Raw genomic sequence first — 21,731 nt, 5'->3', positions numbered from 1 at the left:
TCCAATTCCCTACCCCTATCTATATCTGTGCTTATCTCTTCGCCCTCTTTTTCAGTGTTGGAATCTGGCGTGGAGATTAACTGGACATCTCCCAACCGTCTCCCCCAAATTCCTAGTTTAAAGCCCTTTTGATGAGATGAGCCAGCCTCCCTCCCAGAAGTCTATTTCCTTCCCTACTTAGGTGAAGTCCATCCCGTGAGAACAGCTGTCTGTCCCCGAAAGCCTCCCAGTGGCCATACATCCCAAAGCCCTCCTTATAGCACCACTCCCTCAGCCAGCTATTTATCCTCACAATTCTGTCTGCCCTTTGCTGTCCTTCTCTAGGAACAGGCAGAATCCCACTGAAGATAATCTGAGCCTCGACTTCCTTAAGCGTCTTCCCCAGCCTGGCATAATCTCCCTTGATTCTCTCTAGCGAGAACCTAGCCGTGTCATTCGTTCCTACGTGAAGGACAATCAAGGGGTTCTTACCTGCTCCTTTTAGGATCCTTTTCAACCGCAGGTCCACATCCCGTATCTTAGCGCCCGGCAGACAGCACACCCTTCTGTTTTGTGGGTCCGCCCTGGTCACAGGCCTGTTTAACCTCCTCAGTAAGGAGTCCCCAATCACATAAACCTGCCTTTGCCTAGGAGCAGCGCAATCTACCAATCTATCCCCTGTTCCCTGCGGCCGTAACTCCTGTCTGTCTCCATTTTCCCTTATAGTCCCCCTATTGCCATCCTGTATCCTCCCGGGGCCGAGTATTGATGCTGTCTCCATCAACTCCTCCCCCCTGTCTATTGGACTAGCTGCCCTTCTTTTCTTCCTCTGCCTCCCACCATCAGTTACCACCTGCTGCGTCCCCTCCTCGTTAGCCAAACACCCAAACCTGTTCCTATTTATGCTCAAATAAATTTGTTAGTCTCTAAGGTGCTACAAGTACTCCTTGTTCTTTTTGTTTTAAAGCTTTCATTCTTTGGAGGCAAAGTAGCAGTGAACATTCCAGCACAGTTAGCCACATTCAGAGCTCATGGATTCACTGCATCTAAATCAGGCGGAAACAGTCATTTTCTTGTCATTAATTTAGATACCAGACTGAACATTGCAAATGGGTGAGTGAGACTGGGTGCAGTGATGGATGAGTTGTGGTGGGCTTATTCTCAACTTGAAGTGAGAAGCCAGTCCTATGATCTGAGTGCTGACTGCCCAGGCTCTTGCATACCTATAACTGAAGGTCTTTGGTTCCTCATTTAGGGCTCGGGGAAATCGGTGTTTGACTGCAGACGCGCATGTAAATGCAAAACCTTGGGAAACTTACCTGGTTTTGTTACATACCCAGAGCATGTTCCTCAAATAATTTGCTAAGGTTCACCATCATGCTAAGCAAACTCCTGACTCAGTTTCACGGTGAGACTTTGAGTTAGTTTGAACCTGATACAGACTAAGGGCATGTCTACACGGCCCTGCAGTTTACCCAATGGGGGTGTGAATAGCAATGCGCACCAATGTGCTGTGCTGTATCTCCCTGATGTGGATGCTGAGGGCGCGAACTAGTTCACGTGAACGTAGTCCTCTTCAAGCAGGACTATACTGATGCAAAGCAGGAACCTTGCAGTTTGTGCCTTCAGTGTCCACATGGGGCAGTTACAGCACAGCACTTTGGTGTGCATTGCTATAGAACTAACTTCTTAGTCCAGTGGTTCTCAACCTATTTATGTGGCCCACAACATATTATATGGGCCGCATCCAATACTACCTGTATGGCTCTGAGGATGTCACAGGGCCGCAGCTTGTGTGTTGTTTGGGCCGCAGGTTGAGAACCACTGCCTTAGTCTCTAATACATTAGCATTAGAGGTGCAATGGATCAAGGAAGGTAACTTGACTGACTGGGAGGTTGGGTTTGTTTGAAGACCACCACTGGCAGGCTTCCTAGAGGCCTCCAGTGCAGTTGGTTGGGGATTCTACAGCTGTTCCAGATGCATTTAATTACAAAAAGAGGTTTCTCTTGAATATGGAAATAAGTAATACAATCACTTCAGTACCCTTTGTTACTTTGATGTTAAATTCAATTTATATTGCTCCCGGTCTTTTCAGTTTGAAGCATGCTGTGGAACTTGATATTGAAAATGCTAATTGTGACTTTTGGCACCCGGGAAAGTGTGAGGAGGAGGTAGTTCAGGTTTGAGACTAGTATGCTCGCTAACTGATGAAGTATTCAATCAATAGTGAAATAATTAATAAGGTTGCTAATGGAGTTTGCCACATGAAGTCTGAGTCAGCATCTTTTTAAAATGGATAGCGATGGACTTCTCATCTATTTTTTCAGGCTGCCTGCAGACTGAGCAAGTCGTCACTACATCAGTGACTTGGGCAGTCTGGAAGGCTTTTTTCCAACTGTAAGAGCTAGACAGTAGTATGGGGGTGGGGGGAGGTGTTTGCATTTTTAAAAAACAGTCTCAGCTTCTGAATTAGTTCTCTGGCAGAGGGGTGGATTCTGCAGCACATTCCATGGTCAGAACAATGGCATATAGGAGGGCTCCATGCATACCATAGGGGTAAATGACACTGACTTCGACAGACAACTACAGCATGCTGTGTTTCATTAGGTCTCTGTGGTGCGGAGGAAGAGCAGGGGAAGTGCAGCCGAAGAAGAGGAGCATCCTTATGAGCTGTTGCTTACCGCAGAAACTAAAAAGCCGCTTGCAGTGGATAGAAAAACAAAAGGTAAGAGATGATACAGAAAGACAGCAGTGCCCAGACTGCCTGGGTTGGCAGATGTGACCAGCATGCAGGGGGCCGCAGGGGGAGAAATTTTATCCTAGCTATTTCTCTGGTTCGGATGGCTGGATTCTGTGCTGCAGTTATGTTCCTGTGGTAATCTGCTTCCATTCTCAGGGGAGAGGATTAAAATATTTCTGCCTCAATATCTACATTAAGTAAGAGGTTTTTTGCCCTTAAGGCAAATATGAGATCCTAGGGACTTGACCCATTGAACTTTAAAAATTAAAACACCAGAATCTCGCGCACAAAGCAAGCAAAACAGGAACAAAAAAGATCAAAATGGAAGAATAACCAATCCATTGCCACTAGGGAAAAATCCTGGTCAAGCGAGTCAGTCAAATACAAGTGTGTAAATACTAATGGGCCAGATCCTCAGCAGGTTTAAATCTGTGTCAATACATGTCAACTGAGGATCTGGCCCTGATATCACAATCCGAAATCAACAAATGCACCACTGGCTGTCAGAGCCAATTAGAAAAATAAATTAACCAAGGAAAAAAACAAACACAGACAAAGTAAGCTGCTGTTAGGCACCAGTTTAAAATCCGGTCATGCCATCAGATTAAATACTGCGCTTGGCTCTCTTCCCCCAGAGGGACCTTCATTTGGTGGTTTATGTGGGATTTGGGAACCCGGAGCGCTGTACACCACCCTGTATTTTGTAGGCGGGTATTGTTGCATTTGGTTTTCTTTCAAGAAAAGCTTTTTAGGTGAAAGATCTGCTCAGTGTGTACAACAGAAATGAGCAAGAGATCTGGGGGACTTAGTTGTGACTTCGGGTCTAAAGCAGCAAATGTTTCATCCTGAGACTGAATGAACAGTAAATATGACTTAGTGTTATGACTGTTGCTTGCTTGCCCTCCAAAATCACACTCCTTCTACTAGTCTATTCACAGATGCTAGTTTCCACTTCTTGAATGCACACAGTGGCAAAGAGGTCATTGATTTTTCTCACCAACCTTTGCCAGAGCTATTCGTTGTCTGATGCAAAACTGCAGTGGTTTTCAGGTTGATGCTTCACAGTCCCAAATGGGAGAAGTCCTTGGGTGATGGTGGTTGAAAAGCTATTTCATGTCTTCTAATGCTTGGCTTGAAAGGTTTAATTCATGTAGTTCAGGTGCTGCTGGATTTGTCTTTTCTGTAAGCTGTCAATGACAATACTGCTCCTTCCTCTTGCTCTTGTCTTTTTGCTTAATATGCTAGTGCATAAATAAGCATTGGATATGGGTGTGTGTGTGTAGTTACATATGCACAATATAATGTACTGTTCAAACTGTGGTACATTAAAGAGAGAATTCCTTGCACAAACGCATGGAGACTTCAGTTCAAATCTTGATCCAGGGTTCTCACCCTCAGCCTGGCACAAGCCATGAGTATTGCAGAGGCTGTGGGCCCAATCCCTTAAAAGAGGGAGGAGTTGATGGAAGCCCCTTGTCATCCATTTAGCTAAATAAGGAGCCGAAGAGGAATCCTGATTCCTGGCTAGTCTTCAGCCAGGAGGATAGGAGCCCTGAATCCAGGTTGGCGCTCTGGGGATGTCTCATTGTGGTTCTAATGAACCTAAAGAACCCCCCTTCTCCATTAGGAGGAGAGCAATCCAAGAATCTAACAGTGTTTGGTTTTGAGAGTCTGTATTGGTTCCTTTCATTTTGGTTTGAAATAGTTTGTTTAGATCTAGCACCGAAAAGTGGCTCAGCTCAAGTGGTGGGTAGGGGCTGCTGTTAGAGGAAATGGGGTCTAACAGTGTATTTCTCGGTACTATATAAAAGAATCTGAATGCAAGAAGCAGCAGTAAGCTTGGGGTGGGAGGGAGAAAGGTGAGGACTTGATCAGCTCTGCTCCTGTTGCCTCTCACAGCAAGTGGTGTTGGGGTGGGGAGGAGTGTTAGCAGAGCAGTCACTATCTTTCCAGTATCAATATTACTGTCACTTCTCCTTTTAAAATGGTGCTTTTTGTTCACAGCTCTTACCTTGAAAGTTAATGGATCAGTTTCTAAAGCAGTGAGATAATGTGTGAGATTGCAGTATGGCAAAGCTACAGGTGTTGCAGTTTTTCTCTGCCTGGCCAGCTCTCCTCATTCTGCGGGAACAGCAGTACTCTTGCAGGGCCCAAATGGCACAGGGGTCCGTTACAAACTGCATCATTTAACTCCAGGTGCTTTACAGCTCTTGTTTTGATTTTTTTAAGGCACAAAGTGCTGTTTTTAATGGTACTTTGCTTCATGTATAACTGCTGCCTCCCTTCTTGTGCTGCTGCTTTCCATCTTGTGTCCAGTCATGACTGCACATGTGTTCTTAGCCCCTGGGCCCTGCTTTCCTTTCGTGAGTGGATTAAAGCACTGTCAAGGTTGACCTGATGCTTTGGGCAGAGTTTCAGATCTGGTTTGGTTTGATCCAGACCAGCTTCCCATCTAATATGGAAAGGAATTTTGACAAGGTCTAACGTGTGTAGAAAGTTAAGTAATGTGATGAGAATTAAGTCAAGTCCACTGGCATGGTCCTCCCTTGTGGATTGGTTAGAGGGGCTTGGTAAAACCCAGTGCATCTTGTCAGATACGTCATAGAGGATGGGTGGGGGAAAAACATGCCCAGGTTTTGATGGTTGTTTTTTTTTTTTTTTTTCCCCCTTAGGGGAATCGCCATCTTCAGGTGCTATCAGCAGTAACCAGCTTCAGGTAGGAGTGACTTGGTTCTTTCTGATACAAGAGAAGCAAAATTTTCTTCTTTGACATCACAATTCTGTCTTTTTTCTGGGAGGTGGCAAACCACAAACTGTATTTCACTCCTGGGGGAGAGACATGAGTCTGCATTTGTACTGCTCAAGATGGTTCACAAGCCTAAGAGCAAAACAGCACTGCTATCTCCTAGTAACCAAAACATTGCTTAACTGCACCTTCTTTAAGGTGGAAAAGTCATTTCCTGAACTGAAGTATTTTTTTGAGGAGGGAGTGTGGAAATAAAATGCAAACAAGCTCACAAAGTAGGGCTGCATTCTCTCAGGGTGATGTGATATAAATTCTGTCCAGCATGATTCTTGAGTTACTAGATGTAAACATGTGCATGTGGCAAGCTTTTCCTGTTCTAGGCATAAATACTCACATTTAAAGTTTGTGCAAGTGAGCTTTTCTGCTTCCAATTTATTGCAAAAATAATATTCAGCTAGAGCCACTGGTTGTGCTTTGTGAGGCTGTCTGCCCCATCTCACCCAGCTGTTCTGGTCTCTTCTGTGCCACAGAAGATACAAACTTGCATGCAACTTTTGTAAGTAACTTTGTGGCATGATGCATTATAGTGGGTCCTTGCTGGGCAGGGGTAGGGAAGGGAAGATCCACCCTATAAACGCCGCCGTTAATCTTTGGATCAGGAAGCAGGGGCAAAAAGAGCGGAGAGAGCTTGATGCTTTTCATCCAGGGGACATTCGATAAGCCCTCCTGGTTATATAGCAGGGAGACTTAGACTTGCTTTGGGTGGGGAAGGCAACAGCAGTATATTTTTAGAATTCTTTAACAAGGAAAGTTTGGCTCGTTGAGTATTTCATGTTTGAAGATACCTGACTGCTGGCCAGAGAGCTTACTTAAATTCAGCTGTTCGGCTCTATACCAGGACTGAGTAACTTCATCTGCACCATGTCTGTATTTTGATTTAAATGGTTTTAATGTACGTGGCACTGTACAAACGAGGCGGCCTATGCTCAAAGGGGCTTACATGCTCGTTAGGTGTTACAGTCAATTCCTGTTATGTATGAAACCTTCAATGGAGATTGACTACAAGGGCAAGTGTCTTTGTATGTGTGTATTTATAATAGTTACTAAATGAGTTAAGAACATAAGAATAACCATTCTGGCGCTGTATTCTGTCTTCTGATGCTGGCCAGTGCCAGATGCTTCAGAGGGAATGAACAGAAGAGGGCAGTGTTGAGTCATCCATTCCCTGTCATCCAGTCCCAGCTTCTCGCAGTTATAACTGAAAGTCTCTATGGACAAAATGCATGTTACTAGGTTTTCAGAATTAAACCTTAAATATAAACTACAGGGGATATTTTCAAAGGCACAGATGAGTTAGGCACCCAGTTCTAATTAGTTCCCCCAGGTGAACTGCTTTTCTACCTATTCAGCAGAGAGCAATGGTTGGCATGTTTTTACCATTGCGATGAAGATGACCATACTGGCTGTAAGACTGGAATAATCTAAGTGTATTTGCAGGCCAAACCCCGAAAAGGCACGTCTTCCCAAGATGGTCAATGGCCATTGAATCGCCAAGGTTCTTCCGACCTCTCTCCTAGCCATTCCGAGCAATATCCAAACCCCGAATCACGCACAGTTGAGACCTCGACAGGTAAGGACCTCGCGCTTGTTGTGCATTTAGCCCCAATAGCAACCCTGCTTCTGTGCTTATCGGTGAGATTTTTAGTACTGGTTTGTGTTAAATGCCCTGAAATGTTCTCTCCCTCAAGGCTTTCATCTCTGCTTATTTGCTCTTCTCTGCAAGTGTCACTACCCCCACTTTGCCGCCTTCCTCCCTGGGGTATTTCTGTCCTGGTCTTGTGGTTGGCGCTTCATTTGAAGAGGCTGAATGCGTGGCTGTGCTTTCCCTTCTAACAGAGACCCCTTTGTTAGTCTTTGTGAGTGGAGCTTGGCCAGTCTGTTCTGTGTGGGCCCAAGTGTTCTAGCACGCGGCACAAACTATTGCCAGCCGCCTTTCTGCCTTCGGACAGAAATGCCATTAAATGTTAAACTGGGGTGTTGACGAAATGAACAGTTAGGAATAGAAAAGGAATGAGAAGAAAGAGGCTGCTAAGGCCATCAAGACTCACTGTCCAGTCTATGCAGTAATTTCCCCTGTGGTGGAACTGGTTACCATAGAGTAAATGATTTGTCATGATTAAAACAGGGCTTGACCTTGCCGTGTGTATGGATGGAACTCTCTTAATGTATTCCTGGTTTGTTACAGTCTTGTGTCCTTGATAGGTTGTCACGTGGCTCAGGGATACATTGAACACACGGTCTGGTCCTGCAATACTCTAGCATGGTTAAGTGTTGGGACAGCCCTAGCAGAGTAAGATATAGTGTAGGCAGGACCTTAGAGAGATTGTAACTGGAGAGATGTTTCATCTTCCCCTATTGGCAATTTCATTTGCAAACTTTACACTGCATTTATATGCATTGATGGTAATTTCCAGTTACCTCACTTCCTTAGAATTTTTAACCTACTTAATTTTCTGTTTTTGGGGTGCCGTACCTGAAATGGTCATAAGAGGGACTTGACACAGGCAAGAACTGTGAGCTCCCTCAGTGGGCTGCCCTACTGGCTAACCTCAATTCTGACTTGTGCTGCTGTTCTGTTCCCAGGCAGAAGCTGCCAGTTCTATAAGTTGTCTCTTGTATTTCTGTGGAACAAACAAATGTATAAGGGACTAAATAAAACTAATCAAACTCACGTTTGCAGCATTGCTGTGGCCGTGTTGGTCCCGGGATGTTAGAGACACAGGGTAAGTAAGGTAATACTTTCTATTGGACCATCTTCTGTTGGTGGAAGGGACAAGCTTTTGAGCATCACAGATCTCTTCTTCAGGTCTAGAGAAAGTAACCAGAATGTCTGAACTAAATACAAGGTGGGACAGATCCCTTATGCTTGTATTTAGTGGAGACATTCTGGTTACTTTCTCCGGACCTGAAGAAGAACTCTGGGAAACTCAAAAATGTGTCCCTTCCACCAAAAGAAGTTCAACCAATAAAAGATATTACATCACCCACCTTCTCTCTAATCAAACTCATGTTACTTGTGCTCCAATGTCTAAAGTAGCTTCCACAGGTAAACTGTTAATCCTGTGCCTGCTTTTAGTTTCCAAGAAAAGGACATGTTGTATTTATACAATCCAAGAACTAGTGTTTGAAAATGAGTAAATCAACCCTATTGCTAAAAAGGAAGCCCGTGTGAAAGGAGCCTATTTCACTCCAATCCATAGTTGACTGGCTTTTAGTCACAAAATTCAGTAGCACATTTGGCCCATTGATTGAGAGTGGTCCTCCTTGCTGTGATCTCGGAGAGCTGGCTGTCTCAAACAAGTGGACAAGGACTGGATGGGCCTTGGAAATGGACCTTCCCCGTCCCCTCTGGACATTCTCCTTACACTTCAGAGTTGGACAAGTCACATTATCAAGGCATTTGATTGATAATGTGTTCTCCAGCTGTAATTATCTTCTGGGTTGAAGACTTTAGTCTTGGGGGCAGCACGTTTCCCCAGTACTAAATTCAAGTGGTTACAATGTGTTTGTACCAGCAGTCATTGACAGGAGTATAATCCCTGACAGTTGATGAGAAAGTGGCAGTTCCCTCCAAGCATTTTAAAATCCTGTACAATTAGAATACACGTGTGCTATATGAATAAGGTGAGTGCCGCTCTGCTTCAGTGTGCCAGTTGGCAGTTGGGTTCAGTCAGTTATTCATGATTTATCCAGGGCACTGGTATTTGATATTAAGGATGTTAGTACGTTAGTAGCAGAGGAATAGTGTCAGATTTCTGGGACAGTCAGTACTGCAAGCAGCTTGCTGCAATAATAGATCAGACCATCTTGTGTTTAGTGGTTAGTTAACAGGAGAGACTTTCTGGTGGAGTGAGATGTTACCAGGTTAAGCCCTCTTTCCCCCCTCCCTTGAGTAAGGAGGAGAAGTTGAGCCCTGAAGCCACCAAAGAAGAAATCAGCTCTTTTTTGAGAAGTGATTTTGGAACTTTGCAGGTTAATTGCAGCCCAGCAGTTTCCCACCCCGCAATCTGAGCCAAGAATAGGGAGGTGCTGCTCTAAATAACACTTTGGCCTTTATGGAAATGTATCAAATGTTCCAGGAGTGTGTGTGTGTGTCTGTCTCTCTCTCTCTCTCTCTCTCTCTCTCTCTCTCTCTCTCTCTCTCTCTCTCTGCAGGATAGGGTTAGCACTTCTCCTGGCCTTATATAGCAAGGCCTGATTTGTTACTGTTAACGGGAATAAAACAACAAGGAGAGCTGCCAGATTGCATAAATCAGGGCAGTATTTGGAATTTCATAAATGCCGTGACTTTGGGTACAAGTTGAGCACTCAAACAATACTGAACTGTTCTCTATCGCTCAGTCTCTCGCCAGGGGAGGTGGAGTTTTGCTTCTCCTTCCGTGTTTTTTAATCTCTCTCTTTATTTCTGTCTCCATCCCCCTGAAGACCACAGGAGGAGCAGTGGTAGCCGGAGCCAAGATTCTGCAGACAGCCAGGACATCCAGGTCCCGGAGCAGTTTTCAGGGTTGCTCCATGGCTCTTCCCCGGTGTGTGAGATAAATGAGGACCCTTTCAGGCTCATTTCTTCTGTGGCCAAAGGAGGCACAGAGGGCACAGGCCACTCACCTGCTATGCAGTTGGAGGATGCTGATTTACCTATATCTGGATCAGTACGGACCAGTTCTCCTGAGCAAAACCAGAAAGCGATCTACGCAACGGTCCAGCCCAAAAACATCCAACAGGCAGAACCTGAAACTGCAGTGACTCCCCAAGCACTGCAGCACCCTGGTGGTGCAGAGGAAGAGGGAGACAGAGGCGGTGCTGGGGGCCGAGCCCACCTGGGAGGCAAGCCCAAAGCAGAGCTCAAACTCAGCCGTAGCTTGTCCAAATCAGATTCCGACCTCCTGACCTGCTCACCGACTGAGGACGATGCCATGGGGAGCCGGAGCGAATCGCTCTCAAACTGCAGCACTGGGAAGAAAAGGCTGGAGAAATCTCCGTCTTTTGCTTCGGAGTGGGATGAGGTAAGACTGACCTTGGCTTACTAATGCCTTAATGCTGGGAATGAGCTTGTGTGCTGTATGAGTTGCATCGTACTCAGTTTGTTGCGGGGAGAGAGTAAGTTGTGGGGCTTGAAGCATTATTCACCTTCCTTTGTGTTTACCCCAGTTTCTTTCATTATTTGTCTGTTTAATTACAACAAGCCTCTCAGTGGTTAAATGCCAGGAGATAGGCGTAATCAGAGCAGGCGTTCTTCTTAAACATTTGGAAATGTTCATATCCTGGGCTTCGCTTCTCTGGGCGTGTCCATCAGTGTGTTTTGGAACGGATTTTGTGTTTGCAAAAGGAGAGTTGTCGTGTTAGTGTCCCCTTCACTGGTCCTTCCCTCTGGAGTATCCCAGCCCAAAAGGGGAGGGGGGGTTCCCTTTCTAGGTCACCATTGCCTGTGGCGTGTGCAGAAAGGGATGTGGGTGAGGAAGGTGTGCTGGGTTCATGGGGTGGGAGGTAGGGAGGCTTTTGCACATTTATTAGATCTAGCTTATGTCTTGAAGTGATTAGTTCAGAGGGTGGTTAGAAGTCACTTTAGTGGAGTGCAAAAGGGAGGGGCCCTTATTTCATGCTTAGGAAGTTGGCCTTAGTGAACCATTCAACTGGGATTGTGTCCCTCTGAAATTGAGCACTGCAGCATTACTGAAACATTCTTTGGAGATGATTCCATACTGGTAGAGCAACAGAGCTATGTAAAAGATGAGCCCAGATCAGCCACTCGTTGTGTACTGAAAGGGAAACCCTCCCCGGGAGAGAATCGGATTCATGAAGGCTGCAGGCGTGCCAGGCCTGTAAACGGCTGGCGAAAGGGAATCCCATACCCAATGGGACATGTTCATGGTGTTCCAGTGAAACTGTCAGTGACCGTACCCCTTGCTCAGACTGTATGTGTGTTGATTGGGGCTCAACCTCTGCACAATCCAAATTAAGTATTATCTTTTATCGGTTACATGGCTGACGGATGGGTGAAACTTACCCCAGGGAGAAGGGATGTACTCAGAAAATACTGCTAAACAAAAATCCTCCAAGGTAACTGAGCAAGTGTCTGTGGGCCTCCTCCTTTTGTTGAAGCACATTCCCCATCTTGCTTCCAGGAGACATTCACACCAACTGAGCGTACTTCCACAGCTGTCTTGGTTACAGTGTCTGTGCAGTTATTGATTACCTGTGTCAATAATACCAAAGCTATAAGGGATTGATTCTTAAGGAGAAGGTTGATCTGTTGGGACTCAGTTATTTATTTTTGCTGTGCTGCTGTCACACTTCATTTGAAATTCCTACCCCAGATGGCTGTTTCCAGAGGAGCCCTAAACTACATAAGGGAAAGCCCAGCTCTTTGCCCTCTTTGGGTTTAATTGCTACAGTGGTTGGACCGGTAGCAAGAGTGTAATCACTGTTAGAGCTTCCCTGCTTTGTATAGTTAGGTGGGCAAGCTTGCCCACCTATCTCCCTGCTTGCTTGCAGATAGATTGCAGAACTATTTGCCATGTTAACACTGGATGGAACAGAGACTCTTTAACCTACAGAAAAGTCCAGAGTGTCATACAGACACATGCTGGTAATGGTTCCGACCAAGAAGAGAATTGGGGAGAGGAGGCTAGGGGGAGTGAATGTAAAGGATTCCTGCCCTTAATCTAAAATCAAACCACTCTAATTTAAAACTTTATTTTCAAAACCTTAATGTTTGAATCTTTTTTTAAGGGATGTGTTGGGGTGGAGGGATTGGATCCTGAGAAAAAGCTATTTTAATCTTTTGTATTGCCCTGCATCTAGAGGGCCCAATGAAGTTCAGAGGCCCATTATGCTATCTTTTCCCCACAGCTGTTGTCCCCTGATCATCTGTAGGATTTAAGTGTCTTCTTGTCTCTTTTTTTTTATTTTCTTTTTAACCCTCATGAGGCATCAGTGCTTCCCTTTATCCTGATCTGGGTTGTTTCCCCATGACCTCCTTCAGAGACACGGCTGTGCTGGGCATTTTCAGGTGTTTGAAAGCATGCAGTGCTCATATTATGCATTGGAAGCGGGTTGAGTAATAAACCTTATTAATCTCTGGATTCGTGGGACATCATGCCTGCCTCAGAATCATCATTTGTAATAAGGCAATGTGGCTTAGTGGATAGACCACTGATCTAGGGTGCCGGAGATCTGGACTCGGTTCCCGGCTCTACTGCTGACTTTGGCCCAGTCACTTCGTTCTGTTTATTTTTTCCAATCTGTAAAATGGGGATAATGATGCTGACCTCCTTTGGAAGATGCTTTGAGATCTACTGAGGAAAAGGATTACAGAAGAGCTAAATACTGGCAGTTACTACTTCAGGTGGGGGTCAGGCCACTGATGCTGGATCTGCTGAGTTTCTGCTCCAGAGAGGCACCAGTCAGTACAGCGTGTTATAGGGGCAGGTGTGGAGGGGCAGCTGCGCAGTGAAATGTGCTCATTGCATGCCCCACATTATGCTTGGGCTAAGGCCTATGCTCATTTGCAATTTTAAAATGTTTGGTATTGTATCATCCCTGCAGGTGAGAAATGTCTAACCCCTCCCTTTTCACCAGCTCCAAAATTCACACCTGCAAGTTTGTATTGTGACAACTTAAATGGGCAGTAGAGAGACTGGTCTGATGGCAGTTAGAACTCTAGTGATGAGACTAAAGAACTCTTCAGTTTTCTCTCAAAGGTTTACTCATCCCCTGGATGGGTTAATGCAGCCGCTTCTGAATTAGGATGTGACTTACAGCCTCTGAATGAGCATCTGGTTAATGTAAAACCGCACTGAGCCTGGAGCTCTTCTGCTTTTGACTGTTTGCAATGAGAGTATTGGCAGTGGGATAATCTCCCATTGGTGCATGGCAGATTTACACATGTTATTTCATTAATGTTAATATTTATGCAGATAGCTAGAGGGGAAGAGAGTCCCTGTCTGTTGCTCTATGCAGTACAGCCATTAAAATCTGTCTCACCCAGTGGCTTTACTAAAAGTGGGCATGCCTCCTTGTGGAGTCAAGTGTTTCAGGAGTGACCTTCGTGAACTCATGAGGCAGATGGGACAGCAAAGCTGGGGGGAGAGAAGAGCAAAGCCCATGTTGCTTTTGGGCTATCTGTGATGGTGCCAAATAAGTCCATAGATGGTGAAGAAAGAAGGTAAATTTTGCCTTGAAAGGTCTGATCCCTTCGCAGGCTCATCACTGTCGGTGAGCTCCTTCCCCAGATAGCTGAATCTCCTTTGTTTGGAAGGGGAAGGTGGTGCCCGTCTCTGCAAGAGGGTGGGATGAGGAAACAGTGGTTCACTTGGCAAAGATCTCTCCTATTGCTGACTTGCTGTGGAGAGCAGCTCCCCCACTCTGTAACCCTGGTCCAAATAATAGGACAATATTACTTTGTGCTCAGTGCTGCAAAAGAATCTATTTAGTGTCTGTTTCCTTTCTGTCTCCTGACTCGCTGTCCGTTTCATGTGAACATGAACACACACGCTCTCCCCCTCCGCTGTCGTCATCTGATATAAACTCCCTACAAGCCAGACGTAGGCATCATCAAAGCAAACAGCAATGCAGCATCGGGTGGGAGAGAGGAGCGAATCTGGCTTGATCCCTCATGTGAATGGGAATGAAGTTTGTGTGAGAGAGGAACTGCATGAGGTAGAGCCTCTCATTAGCATAAATATTTGAATCCTTCAAAACTTGGCTGAGGGCTAAAGTGATAAATTTGTTTTTCGTAATTGGTTCATGAATATTTAGCAGCCGTGAGATGAGCACACAGCAGTCACAGCACACTATGAATTTTATATGAGAGAATAAACTTATGTTCATGTTTTGGAAGGGGAGGGGACCGTTTGGTGCAGGCAGAGAGATGATGCCAGCCCAGCTTCAGGAGCACTTTAGTTGGTGCATCTGTTCTCCCTTCCTCCCCTCTCGGCTGTAGAACAGTTTCAGATCTCACTCTGCACATCTGAGTTCATATGCTTGGAAGAGCCCCCCCGTCGCATGCAGGCAAACTGATTGCCAAATGATATTTAATAGTTTTATGTTTATTGTAGTGCCTTTTATCCAAAAGAGACCTAAGACACTTTATAAATTGGACAGAAATCAGTTCATCCACCTTGGAAATACAGCCACCTGGGTTGAAACATATATCTAGTGTTTAACAGCACCCTGGAACAGTATACAACAGCTTAGGATAAAGTAAAGAATATCCAATTCAAACTGTAGAGTGTATTTAGGTAGAGAAAAGGTAACTATGCAAACCAGAATTTGGCAGGACACTGGAGATATAGAGCTCATTATTTATTCCTTTCCCTTCTTCCCAAGATGAATGCCCTGCTGAAATCCTGAATAAACAGAAAAGCAACTAGTTAATGTATGGTTTGGAAAACATAGTAATGTAATCGCCCAGGAGTCCCAATCCTGTGTCTTCCTTTCAGGATCTAGTGTTTCTACAGCTGTCCAGAAACCATTTTGTTGTTCCTCACCCAGGCTATATCGCAATTTGTCCTCTGTTGTCTTACCCATCTACCAGGGCCGGCTCTAGGATTTTTGCCGCCCAAAGCAAAAACAATTTTGCCCCCCCCCCTTTTTTAATTACCCCCACCCCTGGCCCCGCCTCAACTCCGCCCCTTCCCCAAATCCCCAGCCCTGCCTCCTCCCCCCAGGCTCTCAAGCCTGGGAGGGAGAGCAGCGGCGCGCGAAACGGCTGTTTCGCATGCCGCGGCCGCTCGGGATCTCCCCCCTCCCTCCCAGGTTTGAGAGCCTGGGAGGGAGGGGGAGACTCCGAGTGGCCGCAGCGCGGGCGCCGCTTCTCCCCCTCCCTCCCAGGCTCTCAAGCCTGGGAGGGAGGGGGAGCAGCGGCGCGCGAGCGGCAGCGGAGGTGAGCTAGGGCGGCCGGGGCACATTTTTAGGGGTGGCATTCTGGCGCTGGCCATGCCGCCCCTAAAAATGTGCTGCCCCAAGCACCAGCTTGTTTTGCTGGTGCCTAGAGCCGGCCCTGCCATCTACTTGCTTATACTAAGAGAGATCCTAATTCTAAGTGGAACTTCACCACAATAATTAACTAAACTTCCAGAACACTAATGGGGGAAAAACTTCCTGACTCTGAGATCTATTAGTCTGAGGATTAGCCTCCCAAAGGAAGTGGTGGAAGCCCCATTGCTGGGCTTGAGTAAACTCCCTAAAATATACTGTAGAGAACCCAACCACTCCCGCATTGACTAGGGAAATGGAATAGATGATCTTTGGCAATAGATACTCTTAATCTCTAAGCTCTTGGTTCTATGAGCCTATAAACATTTAATATACAAGCATTTGAAGGGTTTATAAACAAGGATAATTACGTAGAGAGTTTAACCAGAAGCAGTGGGATGAAATTAAATGAAAGACCCTAGGTGGACTATCAGGATAACAGTCCTGACAGCGAGATCTTATGGGATGGTGTCCAAGAGAAATGGGTAGAATCCCCATTGCTTCCAACATTTAAAATGAGACTAGGCAAAACATAGGAAATGTAGGGAACAGGCCTGCACTAGCCCAGGGATTTGAGTCCTGTGCTTTCTATAATAGGTATCTTACGTTCCAGTACGTCGAAGCATGAATTTTCATCTCTTCAACTCCCTCTTTGCACTCAGCACTTCCACCAGTGTTACATGAGCTGCAGTGATGTAACTTGGGATGATTTCATCAGATCTCTCCCTGTTCTGGGAGCAGAGAATATCCAGCTGTGCTGATTCGGCTCAATATGAGGCAGCCTGGGCTCCTGTACAATGACTAAGCTGCACATTCTAAAGCATATGCCTACAATAAAACACAGCACTTCCACTGCAATCTTGGGGCTCAGCGACTACTCGTTCATGACGTGGGACAGTTGATTGACTTGCCTAGACAGGCGGAAAATTGCCCACACGTGCACTCTCAGCTAGAATTTTGTATTGAGCTCAGGGTCGTTTTTAAGTGGTTTCTGGATCAATATCACTTAACAGCTAAAGTGCTGTAAATGTAGTTCCTGTTATATGCATAACATTTAAGGCATCAGTTCTGAGTGGAATTGGGCAACGCAAGTGCTAACATAAGAATGGCCATACTGGGTTGGACCAATGGTCCATCTAGACCAGTATCCTGTCTTCCATCAGTGGCCGATGCCAGATGCTTCAGAGGGAGTGACTAGAACAGGGCAATTAGCAAGTGATCCATCCCATCATCCAGTCCCAGCTTCTGGCAGTCAGAGGCTTAAGGACACCCAGAGCATAGTCTTGTGTCCCTGACCATCTTCGCTAATAGCATTGATGGACCTATCCTCCATGAACTTATCTAATTCTTTTTTGAAACCAGTTGTACTTGTGGCCTTCAGAACATTCCCTAGCAATGAGTTCCACAGGTTGACTGTGTTGTGTGAAGTACTCCCTTATGTTTGTTTTAAATGTTCTGCCTGTTAATTTCATTAGGTGGACCCCTGTGTCGTGTGTTACGTGAAGGGTCAATAACACTTCCTGACAGTGAGATCTACCATATCTTCCCCTTGTTTAAGGAGCACAAGTTCCTGGCAAAACTGGCTTCTCATACAATCAATTCTCTTGTCTGGTTGACTCCACAGAGGCAGTTCATTGCTCAGAATTATTGATGCCTAAATAGCTGCCTTTATTATTTAAGGGACCTGTGTTCTTGGTAGAGTGAGGGTTGGTTGGATATTTATGGTAGCCAGTGCCCAGGGTTTCCCTGATTAGTGTATGAATTGACCTTTTTACTCCTTCATCCTGTCCCTTAGCATAAAGAGTTTCAGCTTTTACACTCTTGTGGTGTCATCATAATGCACTGCTATATTTGTGTTGTGAACTAGTTGGTTTTCTAGGGCTATATCTGTCAATGAGGAAAAACGTGGCCACTACCATACATGCAGTAGCAAGGAACTGGCCAGGCCATTGAGAATTAGCTTCGGACCCTGCTCCCGATATTTCTTAATCCACCATATTTACAGTTGTCGAGCATCAAATGAGCAGCTCCTATGCTGAATTTCTGATGCAGTTCTGTGGTCCATGCTAAGTCCCTGCACCAGCTCTATAAAGTGATGTGCCTGCTTTGTGTTCTAGTTTTAGCCCTTTCGACAAGAGCGTTTCTTCTGAAGGAGGATTAAAGAGAACTGTAAATAAAACATGCATGTTTTAGATTTGTTAGACAAAGGAAATGCACAATCCCACAGATTTATCAGTTAGAAACCACTTGGATACATGTGTTCCCCAGAGTGTGAATTATTTAGCTGATGAATTAATACTTCATGTCTAATGATGGCACTGGACAACACTGCCCTGCCCCTCTTTCATATAAATAATTGGACTGGGGCGTAATGTTCTACTATCAAGTCAAATTGCTTTTCTCAATTCTCCACTTCCAGGAATTGTAGAGATGCTGTTGAATTGGCTCATCTTTTTTGATGGTTGATGGTTCATTAGTATCAACATTGAGAGTAAACTGTTGCACATCTGTAGTGTCCTTTCACCATGTAAGATCTCGGCTCTCTTAGGTCCCAATACAGCTGGTACCAATCACGGAGGTAATTTTAAGCACGTGAGCCCCATTAACTGCTCATGTGCGTACATAACTAGCTGAATGAGGGCCTTAGTGAATTAAAAATACCTACTACTTATGTAGCCCTTTTTATCAGTACATCTCAAAGTGCTTTGCAATCTTTCACGTGTGTATCCTTGCAACACCCCTGTGAGGAAGGGAAGTGCTATTATTCCCATTTTCCAGATGGTAAACTGAGGCACGGAGGGACTGTGACTTGCTCAAGGTCACCAGGAATTCTGTGGAAGAGAAGGGAATTGTACCGCCGTCTCCCAATTCCTGGGCTAGTGCTCTAACCACTGGGCAAGTCTTCCTCTCTAAGACCATAACCTTTGGTTTTTGAGGGTTTTAGGTTTAGTTGGTTTTGCACGGCTGGCAAAAATCATGTAATTGTACTGTAGTAATGTATTTATTTTTAAAAATTTAATTTTGAAAATTGAGATTTTTGTTTTGATAAAAATTAAAAACAATTGCATTGAAATACAAAACTTTTATTTTATGTTTGGTGCAAAAGCCACCATTTCATAAAAATATCACCAAACAGTGCAAAATGAGAGGGCCAGAATAGTTACTTTTGTGCTTAGTGAAATGTAACTTATGAGTTTAACATGGTACCTATTCTGACAAGCCAGTATGACTTATCTGCTGGGTAACAGCTCCCTTACACTTTGTGTGTGTGTAGGTCACTGTTAAAATACTTACAATTCAAGTTGAAATCTGATTGTGAGAAAACAGTACACCGCACTGTATATATATATATTTTTTTGACACTGGGAGACTGACGGCTTTAAGGTCACGTCTGTCACTGAATTCCATATTTTGTTTCTGCAGTTCTTCTTAACTTTCTAACAATGAAGTGCCAAGGGCCAGTGTGTGTGCGTTCCTTCCTGATGTATCCTTTCCACCTGTCCCCTTTCTGTAGTCTTCTCTTGTCTGGTCCCACCTTTTTGGTGACCCAGTCTTAGTTTTTGGAGAACAAGAAAATCTCCTTTGTCACTTCTCAGCAGCTTTTACTTCCTAAAGTTTTTTTTTTTCTGTGTGTGTTTATATTTTCATGTTTAATTTGCCCTCTGAACTGCAGGACCAGGCAGGGTCTGTTTTGTTTGCAAACTAAAATATTCTTTGCACATTTTCTGGCCTCTGTCATTTGTTTTGTGCTGGCTTTAATTTCTGAGGATTAATTCCAATGTTCCTCTCTTTAGCCATTTAAAATGCTGAAATATTTTATTTTTCTATGTCAATGTGGCCAATGTTTTTATCTGATTCCTACTACTTTCTAAACAAGCATGTCTACACCACGCTTTGCATGTCCTTGATGGTCTCTTAAACTAGACTTAATAAAGTAATCTGGAGAGAATTGCTGGAGTCTGATAAAATGCAACATAAGTTTGCTCTTTTCATTTCCCCTGATTTAGAGCACAAAAGTTTTTACCCTGCTCTCTAACTCAAATCTCCCCTCACCTCCAATGATGAGGCCTTCCATCCGGAGACCTTGAAAGATTATCCTTCCTCTCAGCTAAGGGTGTCTGTATTTAGCAAATGGATGCCATGGAAAATATTTATTCATTGTATATAGACAGCATGCCTGCTAAAATCACAAACCATAATAAACTGTCTATATCAACAATACCAAAACTGGATAAATACATGTGTTTGCAGACCTCCTGAGCACATTGCAAACTAGTGTTCTGTTGAATAAAGGGAAGTGCAAGTTCCAGGTTTGAGGGAACAGTGCACAGTCCTCCATACTTACAGCTCTAGGCCCGTTCAAGTTCCCTGGCTGTTTTCAGCTGTCCAAGTGTGAGGAGAGAGACTACAGTGCAACTGATTTAAACCATAAAGAATTGTATAGGTCAAAACCAACATCTTGACTTTTTTACTCAGAAACCAATTTGAGATTATTGTAGGCTGTGGAGCACAGGTGGACAAATCATGCTGAAAGGAATCGCTCCAGCCCAGGGCCGGCTCCAACTTTTTTGCTGCCACAAGTGGCGAAGTGGGGAAAAAATAAAATAAAATAAAGCCGATCGGCGGCACTTCGGCGGCAGCTCAATCGCGCTGCTTCATTCTTCTGCGGCAATTCAGCGGCGGCTCAAAAAGGAAGAGAAGGACTGAGGGACTCGCCACCGAAGACCCGGACGTGCCGCGCCTTTCCATTGGCTGCCCCAAGCACCTGCTTCCTCCAGCCTTCTGTCAAATGCATGGAAGTCTCACTTTTTTAGTCTCCTGGTGTTTTGATCTGAGAAGCACATTTCTCAAGTAATGCAAATACATGATCTTACAGCAGGGTTTGTACATGGGAATAAACAAACACAGTTTATTATTTGAATTGTATCACTATACCAGCATAGCAATGTTGCAGGTTAAATATCAGCTACTGTATGTGGAGGAATTTTTACTCGGTTGCACAGAGTTTTGTGTTTATGCCCTAAATACAGATCTAAATGCACAATGACTTCTGTTCTTTCTCTCTCAGATTTGTAGGTCACCAATCACAGGTGCTAGGCTGGGTATGTAGCTAAGTTAGTTTGTTTCCAATATACTGGAATAATCTAACCATTTCCGTTCATTGGATAGCTGGTTGAGTTGCGGTATCAGTTTTTCTTGAACTGCTAAGTAGCATGTGACCTCAACATTCTGGCATTGAAGCTTTTAATGCAGTTAATGTAAATTATGCATGCTGTGTAACGAATATTTTTAAAAATGTGACCAATTTGATCATTTTTGATCCCATGGCACTTTTTTCAAAAACAGGGATGTTCAACGCTAATGCCCTTGCCAAATTCTCACTCTAATTGCCTTCTGCCTACCTTAATTTTCTCTTGCAGCTTTAATTAACTAATTGTTTACTTCCTGTCTTAAACAGTTCTGTAGTGTTGCTATGTGCTGTTAAATAGCTGCAACATTGTACCCCAGAGATGGCTGCATTTCAGTAACTCGTGAAGTGATCCCTGTATAGTATAATATTACTGTAGGGTCCGAAGGCTCCAAAGATGCATTATGTTAGATGCTGTACAAATGCATAAATGGATATGATCTTTTTGCTGAGAAGCTTGCAATTCATGGTATGTATCTTAAGTCAGTGCATTTGGCTGAAAGGTGTTATGAAAATACAGGAGCACAGATTATAAAGTGCTTTGAGATCTTTCAGTGTATACAATGTAAAATGACTGCTGGCAAGGAACTTCTAAACTGAAGTTAAGTTGTTTTTGTTTTAACAGTTCCCTCTTGCAGTTTGTGTTTAATATTGAATTTTACTGTTTTTGCTAGGTTTGACCCCATCTGCATAAATATAGAGGGGATGGTGGTCTTGTGAGCAAATGTGCACAGTTCAGTCTGAAATTGTGAATCCACCATAATGATTTTGAAATTTCAAGTGTTACAAATTCTGTTTTAAAAAAAATGTTTGGGCTCTGTCTTGTGATTCATGCTGAAAAGTAAATGTAGGGTAATATAAACCAATAGTCCCTTGACCCTGATGCAAATGAGTTTCTCTGACTATATTAAACCAGAAAGAGAGAGAATGTGTTTCCATATCACTAATGAACAGTTGGAGAATGTGCTGAAATAAGTAATTGACAAATCTACTGAGTCCATGTGTAGCCATGTTTGGAATATGTATATGGCTAGAGAAGGAC

General features: G+C 44.3%; 1 protein-coding gene across 1 annotated transcript in view; it reads left to right on the top strand.

The window, feature by feature from the left end:
• The window catches only part of ANKS1A (ankyrin repeat and sterile alpha motif domain containing 1A), a 162,575-nt gene that overhangs the window by 79,361 nt on the left and 61,483 nt on the right, over positions 1-21,731 (top strand). The window contains exons 11-12 of the mRNA XM_065404506.1: positions 2,588-2,705; positions 9,952-10,529. Coding sequence (XP_065260578.1) covers positions 2,588-2,705; positions 9,952-10,529 — 696 coding nt within the window. The remainder of the gene's footprint in view (positions 1-2,587; positions 2,706-9,951; positions 10,530-21,731) is intronic.

This window comes from Emys orbicularis, chromosome 4 (genome assembly GCF_028017835.1).
Source record: "Emys orbicularis isolate rEmyOrb1 chromosome 4, rEmyOrb1.hap1, whole genome shotgun sequence".
NCBI lineage: Eukaryota > Metazoa > Chordata > Testudines > Emydidae > Emys > Emys orbicularis.
This window is presented reverse-complemented; position numbering and strand designations above follow the sequence as displayed.